Genomic DNA, 15,736 nt, shown 5'->3' with positions numbered 1-15,736 from the left:
CTCACTCCACTCATGCGCTTTTAGATACCGGTGCAGAACAAAATCTGATTGATCGTGACCTTGTGCGCCTTCTCGGCATTCGTTTGTGTCCACTGGACGTTCCCATGTCTGTCACCACCCTTAATGGGCAATCGCTTCCTTCAGTCACTCACCGGACAGAACCCCTGTCATTGATCCTTTCTGGAAATCACCACGAGCGTCTCCGGTTTTTTGTTTTTTCCTCTCCCGAGTCGCCTGTTGTTCTCGGTTTCCCTTGGTTTGAGCGCCATAACCCGCACATTAACTGGGCAGCCCGCCGCGTGGAGAGTTGGAGTAGCCACTGCTTGTTGCACTGTTTACGCTCGGCTTTGCCGTCTCTGCCAGCCCCTGTTACTGAGCCGGCGGCGGAGGTTATTGATCTCTCTGCTGTTCCCAAGGAGTATCACGACCTGAAGCTCGTTTTTAGTCAACAGCGTGCTGGCTCCCTGCCTCCTCATCGCCCTTATGACTGTGCGATTGAACTGCTACCAGGGGCTCCGTTACCTTCCCGTCGGCTGTATAACATCAACCCTTCGGAAAAGGCGGCCTTGGAGAAGTACATTTCGGAGTCGCTGGAGGCAGGTTTAATTCGTCCTTCCTCTTCGCCTCTGGCGGCCGGTTTTTTTTTCGTTGGGAAAAAAGACGGGTCGCTCAGGCCCTGCATTGACTATCAGGGTCTCAATGACATTACTGTGAGAAACAAGTATCCCCTGCCTTTGATTTCCTCTGCTTTTGAAACCCTTCAGGAGGCCACCGTGTTTACAAAGCTGGACCTACGGAGTGCTTATCATTTGGTGCACATTCGGCGGGGCGATGAATGGAAGACTGCTTTCAACACTCCCCGAGGACATTATGAGTACTTGGTAATGCCTTTTGGTCTGACTAATGCGCCTGCAGTGTTTCAGAGTCTGATTAATGACGTGTTGCGGGACTTTTTGAATGGTTTTGTGTTTGTCTATCTCGATGATATTCTTATTTTTTCCCGATCAGTGGAGGAGCATGTCGGTCATGTCCGCGCAGTGTTGCAGCGGCTGCTGGAAAATAGACTTTTTGTTAAAGCTGAGAAATGCGACTTTCATGCGGACTCAATTTCTTTTTTGGGCTATGTGTTGGAGAAGGGGCAGATCAGGCCGGACCCCCGCAAGATTCAAGTTATTGCCGAGTGGCCGACCCCTGCGTCGCGCAAGGATTTGCAGAAGTTCCTTGGCTTTGCTAATTTTTATCGGCGGTTCGTTAAGAACTATAGTCGTGTCGTGCTCCCTCTCACTAGCCTTACCTCCGTGGCGCGGGCTTTTGTGTGGTCGCCCGAGGCTGAACGTTTGTTTTCTGCACTGAAGGAACTGTTCTGCTCCGCGCCTGTCCTCGTTCACCCTGATGTCTCCCGACAGTTTGTGGTGGAGGTCGACGCGTCTGACGCGGGGGCGGGGGCGGTGTTGTCTCAGCGCTCGCCGGCTGATGGGCGCCTTCATCCATGCGCGTTTTTTTCACATAAGTTTAGCCCTGCAGAGAGGAATTATGATGTTGGTAATCGTGAGCTGTTGGCGATTAAGTTGGCTCTGGAGGAGTGGCGCCACTGGTTGGAGGGGGCTGAGAACCGGTTCCCACTGTTTCAATTCCTTGGAATCGTTTGCCATTTTTGCAAACGATTCCCTTATCGATTCCAGTCGCCCCGAATGATGTCACCACGTTGCGGAGCGTCGGAGCGTACCTGGCAGGAAACACGGCGCCTAAGCGGCTCAAACGCTTAAAAGTTTGTTTATACTTTACGAGAACGGATTGTCATCCGTTCAGGGCAACTTGCAATACTTGCAAAGTAGATATTTCATTAAGGGAGGAAACACTATGAATATACAAAAGCATTTGCTCACAAAACACGCGATGAACTTAAATGAATGTCTTTAATTCCGCTCCGGACTCGTGAATCTCAACCCAGCAGCAGCAGCGGTAACGTTTACGTCATCTCCGTTAATGCGGCAGGTAAATAATCAACTAACAGTGCATATTATGTTAGCGCAATCTCCTTTATTACAAAACCTGCCATTGTGCATTTAGGTGACCATGATGAGACAGACAGACAGAGTCTGGCTGGCGCTCGCTGGCAGTTGTCGCTGCAGTCCACCGGTAGCGTCTCTTTTCAGGCCCGCATGTCACCGAGCAGTGACTAGTTTGTGGTCAAAACCTTGCAGCCATTTGCCACAGCAGATGGTAAGTGAATGTGTTTAATTGTAGGCAGGGACATTACTGGATATTCTTGTGTAATTGCTACAGAATAATTTATGTTATACTTTGTTATTGCTACAGAAGAATATTTATTTTATTATTTTACGTTTACAATTTTCCCCGGGGACCCTGTGACACACCATTGAAGAGCTGTAGGCTGTGGATCTCTTAAGATCTCACTGTTGGGTTTATAAGGCCATGTTACTCCTAAATTTCTATCTTGTTCAAAGAGAAGATATAAAACAGTTCTAAGCTAATCAACCTAGTGTTCTCCTTTTTAACAACAAGAATCGATAAGAGAATCGATAAAGAATCGAATCGTTAAACAGAATCGAAAATGGAATCGGAATCGTTAAAATCTTATCAATACCCATCCCTACAAGGGACTGAGTGAGCTAACTGCAGAACTGTAGATCTTAAACTCTTAGGCACAACCAACTGGTCTCCCACCCTACTGCGGCGATATAATAGCTCACCCTTTAGGAAAAATAGCTCTCTGCCTCTCTCAGTGACCTCTGTTGCGTTTGTGACATTTTTGAAAACAGGGGGGGCTAAAGATGGATCCTCTCTTTGAAGCTGAGCTATTTCATCAGGTACAACTGGTAATTCGTCACATTGTGGCACTGGAACTGGTTCAATGAACTTTGTCCCTCTCACCTTAGCCTGTCGCCTCTGGGCTCTGCTCTTTCTTATGCAACCCTGACTTGATCCTTCAAAATCAGGAACATCACTGTTAGCGAATGGAAATTCACTCCAACCTGAACCTTCTTCTGCGTGATGCTTATGTTTTGCCCTGGTGACGGCTACCATGGACTCAGCTGTAAGACTTGGGTTGATTTCCTCTCCCCTGGCTATCAGATCTCGCAAAATGGGAAGATCACAGCCCAACACAACCGGATATGGCAGTTTACTCATAACTCCCACTGAAAGTAAATACAGCTTGCCGTCAGTCTGAATATTAATGTTGGCAATTGGGTAATCCACATCATTACCGTGAACACAGCAAACCTTTACCTTGCCGCAAAAAGTAGCATCCCTGATTGCACTTCCTGCTGGAGCTGAATTTTCCGCCAGCGATCTTCCTGCCACTGCTTCTCCAGTTCCCATCGGGCCTCTCTGTCACTTTGTTGCCTCATAAAACCATGCAGGAGGTTAGAAAGTTTAGCAAGGTTATGCAGTTCAATACCTTGCTCTTGCTCTGCTTCCTCTAGCCGACTGAGCACTGGAGGCTCCTTACTTGCAGAGTCCATTGGCACTGGGTGCTTTTTTGGTCTAGCCCAGGGGTGGGCAATCTCAGTCCACGAGGGCCGGTGTCCCTGCAGGTTTTAGATGTGTCCTCGAACCAACACAGCTGATTTAAATGGCTAAATTAGCTCCTCAACATGTCCTGAAGTTCTCCAGAGGCCTGGTAGCTAACTAATCATGTGATTCAGGTGTGTTGAGCCAAGGTGAGATCTAAAACCTGCAGGGACACCGGCCCTCGTGGACTGAGATTGCCCACCCCTGGTCTAGCCCCTTTCTGCATTGCTGCTACCTACTGGCCTGGAGCCACTGCTGCCACCATTTGTGAAGTAGTCAGACTCGAACGTCAAGGAAGGTGGTAGGGAAGCAGACTACACAGACATTTCAGGTTTCCAGAGGTGAGCAATTTATTTACAGTGAACTTAATTTAATGTGTAACTTAACAAACCTCCCCCCCCAAAGTAACTCAATTAACAAAACTCAACAGAACATTGATCTGGTAGCACAACTCAGCTCTCCTCTCTCATCTTCATCTTAATCTTCTTCTTCTTCTTTTTCTTCTTTCATGTTTAACGGTGGCTTGCATCCAAAAATGTTGCATTACTGCCATCTCCTGGCTTTTAATCTTACTTCACTCCTGAATCCTCAGATCCTCTTGATGAGACTAGTATTTCTCAAAAAACGAAAAACCACCACTTTCCCTTCACCATGACATAACTTATTAACCACTTGTGCAAACATAAGTTCCCTTCCACCACTCATTTCAACCCTCATCACCCTCCTGTGACTTGCATACTTCCTACAACTAAGAAGCACATTAAAGTAGACAGATCATTAACAGATACTAAGAAGAGGAAATTGACCACAGATATTTGTCAAAAACATTTATAACAGATTGGAGAGCAAATACAGTGACTTTTTACAGATGTATACAGATGGGTCAAAAGATCCCAAAACTGAAGCAACTAGTGTAGCAGTGGTAATTCCAGAGTTAAATATCAAGATTGCAAAAAGAACATCAAATCTTCTGAGTATATATGCAGTTGAGTTATATGCCATACTGCTGGCTCTAGAATGAGTGGAAGACAGCAGAATTTCAAAAGTACTGATATGTAGTGATTCATTGTCAGCAGTATTAAGTATTGAACAAGGAAACACAACTACCCATCAGCAACTTTTGTATGATGTTCTTTTTGCTCATCATAGATTGTCTGACCAAAATAAACATGTAGTAATAATGTGGACTCCTGCTCATGTGGGTATTTTGGGTAATGAAAGAGCAGGTAGGTTGGCCAAAGCAGCTGTTAAAAAAGTCGATATAGATGTACAGATACCACTGTCAAAATCTGAAGGGAAAAGTATAGTTTGGACAGAAAGTAAGAACTTCTGGCAAATGGCATGGGATAATGAAACAAAAGAGAGACATTTATATAGGGTGCAAAACACAATAGAAGTTAAGAGGAGTAGTGGGTTAAAGAGACAGGAGGAGGTTATTATAAGTAGAATACGAACAGGCCACTGCTTTTTAAATGGTACTCTTTTTAGGATAGGGAAACGTATTTCAATGTCCATTGTTATGACCCAGGTCATTGTTGCCGTGTGGTGCTGTTACTCGCCACACCAGGCGGGGGCATTGTTTGTACTCTGTGATGTCTGTGTTATGTAAGTTTCCAGGTGGAGGCTGACCATTGGTGGAAGAGGGAATGAGGCCGGCTACAAATTGGGACCTGACTGGGCCGGCAGCCCCTCCTCCTGCTTCCTGTTTCCAGTGAGCTGCGCGTTTGGGGCCCTTCGTGCCGTGTGACGGAGTTTTCCGGGATGAGAATAGCTAGGCTGCAGTAAAAATAGTGTAGAGAGTCTTCTATCTGGACATGGTAGCTGTAGGGGTGGGAAGCCGTTTCTTGTACAACCTTTTTCTCCTGTTTCGGGTAGGGAGACAGGTAAGAGGCTTGTATTTTCTTTTGGGGTTGTCTCACTATAGGTAAGCTAGTTCTGATTCATTTCTAGTGTGTTTTGTTTGTTGTTTTGGCTATGCCCACCCTGACGCTCGCTACCTGTCAAGTTAATAAAACGACTAGTCATTGTAAAGCTGTGGCTGTGTGATTTACTTCTTTTTCTTATTTTTCTTGTGTTGCACTCCAGCCCCCTCCCAGGCCGGTGTGTAACACCATATGGGTACACATCTGAATCTGGTAGAGACTGGCTTTAAATAGGGCCATCAATTTCCCTTCAATTAGCCCAGCCAGTACCACTCACTTGAACTGAGGGATCTAAAACTCTACACAGATGATTAAAAAAAGACACAAAACATCTTCACACTTCTAATTGGCACATTTACACAACTAAACGGCTGTGTTAATGAAAAGAAAAAGATTCAACAAATCCCTTTAAACCTTGACACAAACAAAAGGAAGCATTTCTATGGACAAAGAAACCCCTCCACTTGGTTCCACCTGCTGATGTCATGTGTGACATCATCAGGACTTTAAAATGAGGAAATGCTAGGCGGGCGTTTCCCCACACCTGACCCTCATGAAGACTAAAAAGAGAACAAAGTAAGTATGAACAAATGACTTAATCTGTAACATAATAAAATATAAAGAAACATGTAACTGAGTATTTGCCTTAATTTGCAGAATGTTTGATTTGCCGGCAACAGAACGCTTACACAAACAAACCCGGGATAGTGAGTGCAGCAATGTTACTTGACAAATAGCAAATCATAGCAAATAAATAGAAACAGAATAATGTGTACAATGTGCAAAAAAAAAAAGGTCAACACATACGGGACAAATGGAGAGCATTGCAACTGCTCATCCACTTTGTCACAATACCCCTGACGAATTTCATGTTCACAGAAATGACAGAAACACAATAACATTGAGAACTGTAAAACAATCATCCAACACAAAGCTTCATAGCATTTACACTTGCTGATAATGGTTTATTTATAATACACTGTTCTCACTGTTCCCTTTCAGGATGCTTACACCATACAGTAGTCATCAATGCGTCACATAAATTTTATTTAAATGTAATTATCCACTTTTAATTGTGATGTCATCTGCAACACAGAATCATCAAGCAAGCCTGATGTGACCTTTGATCAAACTGAACCTGAACCATGTTGTGTACACATAAAGCCGTCCAAGAACAGTGTGGTGTTGAGTATTGATTCAAAGGGTTTGCTTTATCAGGTTGTAACCTCTTTACCTGTTTCACCACGTTCTGTAGTCCTCCAACCTTTATACAGTATATAATAACTGTATTTGTGTAGTTTTTATATGTAAACATTTTCAAACTTTCTTTTAGTAAAAAGGAATAAAGTGATGTCTGTACTCTATAAAGTCCAGCTCCATGTATTGTTTTTCTAAAAAGTAGTATTGCATAACATTTGAGGATATGGTTGGCTGGAAACCTGCATGATGGCAAGAAATGGTAGGATGTGGTCTGGCCTTGTGGTTGGTCTAAAAAGCATAGCTGCCGTTTCTCTAAGCAAGCTGCAGAGTTTTGATGGTCTCTTAAGAGAATTCTGTGAAAAGACAAGTTTAGTAAAGAAGCCCCCACCTCCCTCAAAATCTGAGTGAATACAGTTTTTTTTTGTTTGTTTGTTTTTACTGAAGTAATGCATTAGCATCATTGAAGTAAATTATCTTTACCATAACACCACTTTAAATGAAAACAATCTTTGTCTCTGAACATCAGAATTACTCTGCTGAAGCTTTCATGAAGCTTTCTACTTTCATTTTCATAAAGTAGTATTTTATTAGCTTTATAGATTATTTTCCTGTTTCTGAACAATTTCACGTGCTACTCCAAGTTTTACGGTGATGACACTGTTTTATGTGACACCTTTGTCTAACCAGTCTGCTTTGTTACAGTTCTTTATTCAGACATGCCACTGAGTGTTATTACCACTTCTAGCTGGGTTCTAGACTCACTTTTAAAACACAAGCTGATGCCTAAAAGTCAGAATGACTGACTTTTTTGACCATCTTTTGTTAGCCTCACTATTTAGAAGGCAGCCCAAAGTTATCTGATTTCTGGTGTCTGTTATCAGCTTTTGGTGATGCTGTGTGTATGCAGCCTTTTATTCTGAAATAAACATCTTGATCTTTAGAAATGCCTTATCTTTGGCTGAACCCGGTATAAAAGAGTGAGGTGGTCAAGAGAAGTGCTGCAGGTATAAATATTAAGATAGCATAAGAAGATAAGATAAACTTTTATTAGTGTCCCACACCTGGGAAATCTGTTGTGTCACAGCAGAAAGTGGACAGTTACAATATACAATATACAATAGAATAAAAAACTATGTTGTCAGAAAAAAAAAACGAAAACAAAAATAAACAGCAAACTTTCTGATTATTTTTTCTGAAATAGTTCAGTCATCAATATAACCTTTAATTGGAAATTTTGGTTTGCAAAATGTAATACATCATAAATGTCTTTGAATATTTATTTTAGTAAACTGAAAGCAGTACTATCAGTTGACCATTGTTTATAGTCTATATGTGATTGCATTTACAGTTTCAAAAGCTAAACTGATTGTTTTTATTATAGACAGTCTTTAGAGAAATACTTTAGTGTTTAAGTTGTTTTACTGACAAAGGGTTTTTTTTGACATTTTTAGGTTTGTTCGTTTTTTGTTTTTTAGCAAAGCTCCAGCCTGCAGGTCATTTAACCAGGTTTCATTCTGAGACTTCTGTCTTTAATGTGGTAACAGGCTGTTGTTAAGGGCTGAAGTGAGATTCTGTTGCTCACTTTCTTCTTCAGTCATCATCCAGGCAACATGAAGACCGCATCTGTCACACTGCTCTTTGGTGAGTCACACAGAGCTCCTACACTTATTTAGTTCAGCTCCCACAGAGATCAGAGTGCGTCCAGGACAGATACTCTGTGAATGTTGAGTTTTCTTGGTGCTTTAGGAGGTAAAAACAGGAAGTCAGCTGGTTTCTGTACACGGGTGTGAAGTAGAGTAAGCTGCACCAGAAAATGAGAAAAAAAAAAAATCTAAATAATTTTGTTACTAAGTTTAGAAACTGGAAAGGGACACATGCTTCACCTTTTTTCTTGTTTTGTACAATTAATATGGATGATAAAAGTGGATTAAACTTTGTCTCCTGTCTTTATCGGTTTAGTTTCAACCATACTCATGGTTCATGTTAAATATGTCATGCTGTTTTTAATCAAACCACAAACTCGTGGTCCTTGATTATAACAAACAGTAAATAGGCTCTGAAATTACATTAGCATTAATACCGTGCTGAAATTGGGTTGAAATGGTTTTTTAGCATGAAACATGAAAAGTAGACAACTCTGCTCAAATGAGTCCTCTGATTACATCCAACAGTAACGAGTAGTAGGAACATTTAGAACGAATGAAAAAATAATAATCTGAGTACACAAACCAGAGGGAGGCGCTCATCTTTGACGGGAGCATTAAAACTGAAAATGATTTTCAGAATATCTGTGATCACAGCATGACTCAAAGGATGACTTAGGAGCTGAATTTCCTGGTCATTAAGTTGAGACAGATTTTTCAAGATTAGGGATCCATCAAATAAATAGATGATCCTGATGTCGCTGACATCAGTGGGAAAAGAATTAAGCCCTCTGGAAAGGGATAACTTTTGAACACAAAAGTTATCCCTGCCATGAAAAGCTGCCATGAAAAGGATTCCCTTCAAGGACTGCTGTTCTGCACAGCAGCTGAGAAACCAGATCCCACAACTTCAGAGCCTGAACTTACACAAGACTTCTTTCTGATCCATAACAGACTTTGGATTACAGCATTTGGCTCCTCTCAGGCTTCTTAACAATCTTAACCAGAAATGGGCAGTAAAGCATTGTAATCCGATTACTTTTTTCAAGTAACAAGTAAAGAAACCCCTCTGCAAATCACTACTTTATCGTGGTGAAGGGGTTTGTGTGTCCCAGGGATCCCAGGGGCTATGTTGTCCAGGGGCTTTTGCCCCCTGGTAGGGTCTCCAATGGCAAATTGGTCCTGTGTGAGGGACCAGAAAACAAGCGATTCAGAAGACCCCTATGAGGAGACCATCTGGGGAACAGTTCACCCTGCCTGAGATAGGCTTACTGGGGCCCCAGGCCTGGAGACTGCTTGAGGGTGAGCATCTGGTGGCTGGGCTTAAATCCATGAGGCCCAGCCAGGCCCAGCCTGAAAAAGGGACATCAGCCCATCTTCCTGCAGGCCCACCACCTGCAGGAGGCGCCGTAAGGGTCGGGTGCATTGTGAGCCGGGCAGCGGCCAGGAGCGGAGGTCCTGGCAGACCAATCCCCAGCTACCAAGACTGGCAACTGGGACATGGAATGTCATTTCTCTGGTAGGGAAGAAGCCTGAGTTCCTGGGTGGGGTGCAGGAGGGTGCTCCACCTGGGGATTCTGTTGTCTTACTGGTGTGATTTCAATGCTCATGTGGGCAACGACAGTGAGACCTGGAGAGGTGTGATTAAGAGGAATGGCCTCCAGGATCGGAACCCGAGCTGTGTTTTGTTGTTGGACTTCTCTGTAAACCACAGTTTGGCCATAACGAACACCATGTTCGTTATAAGAGTGTCCATAAGTGCAGATGGCACCAGAATGCTCTAGGCCAAAAAACAACAAAGTAATAACAAAAAAAAAAAAATCTATCTGATCGAGAAATCACTCATCTTTGGAAAAGAGAGTTTATTACAGAGAAATGGCTCTTTCCAAAATAAAAGCTATACTATACGCTTATTCTGGGCTATATTCTCAGCAGCATATTAAACATATCAGGTCCATAAGGAGAATCATGTGCTAACGGCTGTCTAAATGACTCGGGTAAAGTTTGTAGCATGCGTGCTTGTTGTTTTTGTCTGCTTCCACTTGTCTTTGCACTACGATGATGTCGGCGTAAATGTGCAGTCATATTCGTTGTGTTCCCACTAGTGCTGTCAGTGCTAATCTCGTTAAAATGACATTAACGCCATAATGCGGCAAATCTCCGTTAACAAGTTACCGCGGATCGCCCCGTGCGTGGGGCTGGACGGCATCAACACGTTAACGAGCTAACTGCGCTAACGCACTAGTTCCCACCAATGCAATTGAGCATTGCGTGGCACATCCGACATACTGTGTTACTTTTGTCCATGACGAGCTTACCATCAGGGTCATACTTCACATGAAAACCAAACGCCAGATGTGAATGAGGGTGGGGGAGGTTCAATTTCGGCTAGCGTTGAGGCAGTTGCCATGTTGCAACGAGTTTAGCTTCTGTCTCGCTAGCTTGCGCTCTGCTCAGTGGATCTGCACTCGACAGTGCAGTCTAGGCAGAGTAGTCGAACGCAGATCCACTGAGCGCTCAACACAGACAGCATCGTCAGAAGAAAAGTTGATAAAATAAATAAAAAATTTTGTATTGTTCGATACACATGCGTACCGAACCGAAAGCACTGTATCAAATGGTTCAATATCGATACGAGTATTGTTGCACCCCTAGTGATAAGGGGTGGTATCTCTGGATTGGCAGACCGGGGTGGTGGTACCCATCATTAAGAAAGGGGGCCGGAGGGTGTGTTCCAACTATAGGGGATCACACTCCTCAGCCTCCCTGGAACAGTCTATGCCAGGGTGCTGGAAAGGAGAATCCATCTGTTAGTCCAACGTGGGATGCAGGAGGAACAATGCACTTTTCGTCCTGGTCATGGAACACTGGATCAGCTCTTTATCCCCTCTAAGATACTTGAGGGTGCATAGGAGTTTGCCCAACCAGTCTACATGTGTTTTGTGGACTTGGAGAAGGCCTTCAACCGTGTCCCCCCAGAGTGTTCTGTGGGAGGTGTTTCCGGAGTATGCGTAAAGCAGAGTGTGAAGTGGTAGGAATGAGAATCAGCACCTCCAAATCTGAGGCCATGGTCTTCAGCCGTAAAAGGGTGAAGTGCACACTCCAGGTCAGGGATGAGCTCCTGCCCCAAGTAGTGGAGTTTAAGTATCTTTTGGGTCTTGTTCACGAGTAACGGGAGAAGAGATCGGGAAATCAACCGATGGATTGGTGCTGCGGCTGCAGTGATGCGGACACAGCACTGGTCTGTTATGGTAAACAGAGAGCTGAGTGTAAAAGCGAAGCTCTCAATTTATGTTCCTACCCTCACCTATGCTCTGTAGGGAAGACAACTTCTTTCTACAGTTAAAAAATTAAACTTCAAATCTGAGCAAGTACCTAGCATGCTTACACAGCCGCACTCCTGCTAAACAGGTGAAAATAGATTTAACAGCTACAGGACTCAGTGCTACTGAATCTTGGATTTTATTTATTTATTGCTGTGTTTTACAATCAAACTTGGGATTTAGGATTTAGTTTGTCATGATTTAAGAGTGGTCCAGGTGCCTATTAGTGATGATTGACTTTCTGTGATGACATTATCCTAAAAGGCCTGATACGTGAAGTTCTGCACAGACGGTTGACCTTTGGTAAGCTAGCAAATGGCAGATTTTTGTAAAGTGTTGCTAACAGTTCACAGGCTGATGACTTGGTTGGTCTAACTTTATCACTGCATGCACCAGTTTGCTTTTAAATATAGCCTTCCAAGACACTAAGAGTCTAGAAGAAGAGCCTCAATAGATTTTTTTTTTTTTCTGAGGACAGTAAGAAGGAGTTTGAACTTTTAACTCTTTGGATTATCCACCTGTTGCAGGTGTGTGTGTGCTGCTGCTGTCTGCACTGAGTGTTTCTGCAGGTGAGTTGATGGAAGTGAAAATTATCAGTGAAACTGCAACAAGAACACAAATACATTTACTCTGTGTGTGTGTGTGTGTGTGTGTGTGTGTGTGTGTGTGTGTGTGTGTCTGTCTTTCTGTCCTCCAGTGTCTCTGTCTGTCAGTCCAAACCTTCAGCAGTTCTTCAGTGGATCTTCTTCAGTGTCTCTGAGTTGTGTTGATGATGATGGACAGACAGTTGATAGATGGACAGTGAAGAGGACCAGAGGAGGACTCACTGAGGACTGTGGAGCAGCTGCAGGCTTTGGGAAGGTTCATGGTTTCTCTTGTTATCTGGACTTCACAACAGTTTCGAGTGCAGATTATTGGTGTGAATCCAGTTCTGGACAGAAGACTGATGTTGTCTCCATCAGTAGTTCAGGTACAGACAGTGTTCCTAAAGGTCTCTGTAAAGTTACCGTCACATATAAGGCTGCGCTGAACTTTTCAAGAATTACAAATCATCTGTCAGATCAGACATTAAAATAATGTTAACTCTCACTGTAGTCTTATATCACTTCCTATATCACTTCGTGTTTTGTTTTCTTTTGATATGTCCTTCAACATACACGTTAAAGAAACCATTGGAAATCTGTTATTTATCTGTAATTCATTATTATCAGGATGTCCTAAAACTCCCTGAAAAGCCTTCAGTTCATCTAAAATGCTGCAGCAAGAGTCCTGACAGGGACTAGAAAGAGAGAGCATATTTCTTCCCTTCATTGGCTTCCTGTTAAATCCAGAATTGAATTCAAAATCCTGCTCCTCACATACAAGGTCTTAAATAATCAGGCCCCATCTTATCTTAATGAGCTTATAGTACCATATCACCCCATTAGAGCACTTCGCTCTCACACTGCAGGCTCGGAGGGAGAACCTTCAGTTTTCAGGCCCCTCTTCTATGGAACCATCTTCCAGTTTGGATTCGGGAGACAGACACTATCTCTCCTTTTATAATTAGGCTTGGGTCTCAGTTCTTAGTTTCAGTGAAAGGAACTCTTAGTGCTTCAGCATACCAAGACATTTTAGACAGTTTCATGCTTCAACTTTGTGAGAACAGTTTGGTGATGGGCTCTTTCTGTTCCAACCTGGCTACACACCCAGGCACAAAGCAGGTTCAAAGTAATATGGATGAGCCAGTTTGGTGTGGAAGAACTTGACTGGCCTGCACAGAGTCCTGACCTCAACCCGACAGAACACCTTTAGGATGAATTAGAACAGAGACTGTGAGTCAGGCCTTCTCGTCCAACATCAGTGTCTGACCTCACAAATATGCTCCTGGAAGAATGGTCAAAAATTCCCTTAAACACTTCTAATCCTGTGGAAAGCCTTCCCAGAAAAGTTAGTGCCTCAAAGGGTGGGCCAGCATCAATGTTCCCTCTAAGCTGCACACGTGCGCAATTGCACACTGCTGGCACGGTCTCTGCGCACAGAAAATCTGCGTTGCGCACAAAAAAAAAATCTAACCTGAATTGAAATTAGAATTAATACTTTAACAATTCTGTTTTGCAGTGTTAGTCAGTAAGTGACTGGCTGCTCCCGTATGGGATTAGAACGATGCCACCTTATCCCATAGTCCAGCCAATAATGCAATTCACATTCATATATATGTAATAGGTGGATTCACAGGTGGTAAGTTTAAAACAGAAGGGAAACCCTTCTGTCGGGAAGAGCCGTGGAGCAGCCAAGGGAAGTAGTAAATATAAAATCAATTCGATAAAACTATAATTTATTTTCAAAGAAAGCGCTAAAATACTCTGGCCAGGCAGAAACATGAAGTTAAAAACATTAAAAGCAATTAAAACTATGTAGCCAAAATGCAATGGCCTCAGCCATGAAGGTCAAGTCCCATAAAAGTCCAAACGGCGCAGAAACCAACGGGATTGTCGCCGTCCTGTCTGCTTCTTCATTCCGGTGTCAACTAAGAAGGAGAGCGGGCCAGCGGCAGTCACCATTCTTGGATTTTACTGGAAATACATCTTAGACGGGATTGATCGGGACTTACCCCGGATGGGCAGAGCTCCTAACTCCACCCACCACTATGCTGTGCTTCACACGCGTAGCCATGGTCTCATCGCCCCGGGGACACAAGGCGCCATCCCGCTACCTCTCCGTCCCCTGCCATGGGCCTCTCTCGGTGAGGAGTTACCTCCCCTCAGCACCAACACAGACCTCTCTGCTCAGCCCCGATCACTCTCTCCAGTGCACGGTCGTCCGCAATCTCCGGTCCCGTTCTCCTTTGCTGGACGCCTCGGCCAGCTGCCTATAGCCAGGCCTCTATGCCGCTTTGCGCGGCCGTTGTCCACGCCATGTCTCTCCTCTCCTCCCTGCTCTCATGCGCTCTCTCTCTTATTAAATCACTGTGGCGAACCCAAATTGGTCCCAGGTGTGCCAGGTTAATGATCAGGAGGGGCGATGGAATGGGCATCTCCCCAGAACAAATCACATAACAAAACAAAAGCATGCAAAAACCCAACAAAATAAAACACTACACGCTAAAAAAAAATCAAAGAATAAAACACATCACTACATGCAAGCAAATAAAAATACCAAGTTAAACTTTGTCCATTCCACCTTATGACATATACGCAGCCAATCAACGTCGTTGACAGGCTATGACAGCGTCCTTGTGTGCCGACACAGGTGCCACGCCCCTTTAAGCTATGACAAAAGTTTTTTAAAATTTTAACCATGACTTTTAACTCATGAAATCAACAAGTGACATCTACTGAACATCCTGATGCACTCAAGTGACAAGTGAGTAACTCGGGGTCAATGTTCCCTCTAAGCTGCACACGTGCACAATTGCGCACTGTTGGCACGGTCTCTGCGCAAAGAAAATCTGCGTTGCGCACACAAAAAGAATTCTAACCTGAATTGAAATTAAAGTAAATATGTGTCGTCACCGGTGTTTTAGCTAGCAAAGCGGCGTGGCTGATGTGGAGTGAAGCCACGTTAATGACAATGTGTACAACCATTGGAGATGTGAGCAGGACAGACGGAACAATTGACGGAAAAAGTGTGGACTTTATACCAGTTTTTAAATTGTGTTGATAGGCCACGTAAAACCAGAGTTATGATAAAAAAAATATGCAATGTTTGGTTTTCGTCCTGAATACTATCGTTGTTTATATTTACTGCGGGAAGAAACGTTTTATAAGAAAATAGGCTCGAAAGCGCTCTCCGCCTGTGAGCAAAAACAAACTCCTATGAGGGGCCGTACAAGCCAAAATTCATCCTTTCACTCTCACACACATACATTCTTCTTTCACACACATATATTTTCACTCTCACACACATACATTCTTCTTTCACACACATATATTTTCACTCTCACACACATACATTCTTCTTTCACACACATATATTTTCACTCTCACATACATATATTCTTCTTTCACATACATATACTTTCACTCTCATATAGTTTTATTTTAATTTTTATATTTAGATATTTTTATTCTCGTGTTTACACATATTTAACACACACATTGCAATATTGTGCTCTCTTATACATACATGT

General features: G+C 43.3%; 2 protein-coding genes across 5 annotated transcripts in view; one reads left to right on the top strand and one right to left on the bottom strand.

The window, feature by feature from the left end:
* LOC116324875 overlaps positions 1-15,736 on the bottom strand; it is an 87,077-nt gene that overhangs the window by 41,472 nt on the left and 29,869 nt on the right. The gene's annotated exons all lie outside the window — the stretch shown is intronic.
* Positions 1-15,736, top strand: part of LOC116324874 — a 33,013-nt gene that overhangs the window by 4,329 nt on the left and 12,948 nt on the right. Inside the window, exons 2-5 of one of the 3 annotated variants that reach the window (XM_039609090.1) lie at positions 3,869-6,035; positions 8,204-8,300; positions 12,153-12,194; positions 12,323-12,595. In XM_039609090.1, coding sequence (XP_039465024.1) covers positions 8,270-8,300; positions 12,153-12,194; positions 12,323-12,595 — 346 coding nt within the window. In that variant the 5' untranslated portion in view covers positions 3,869-6,035; positions 8,204-8,269. Of the gene's footprint in view, positions 1-3,705; positions 6,036-8,203; positions 8,301-12,152; positions 12,195-12,322; positions 12,596-15,736 lie in introns of those variants that run through there. The other 2 variants (XM_039609089.1, XM_039609091.1) reach the window with 2 other exon arrangements.

The sequence above is a fragment of the Oreochromis aureus genome, linkage group 3 (genome assembly GCF_013358895.1).
Source record: "Oreochromis aureus strain Israel breed Guangdong linkage group 3, ZZ_aureus, whole genome shotgun sequence".
Lineage (NCBI taxonomy): Eukaryota > Metazoa > Chordata > Actinopteri > Cichliformes > Cichlidae > Oreochromis > Oreochromis aureus.
Note: the sequence above shows the minus strand (reverse complement) of the source record. Positions and strands in the feature narration are given on the sequence as shown.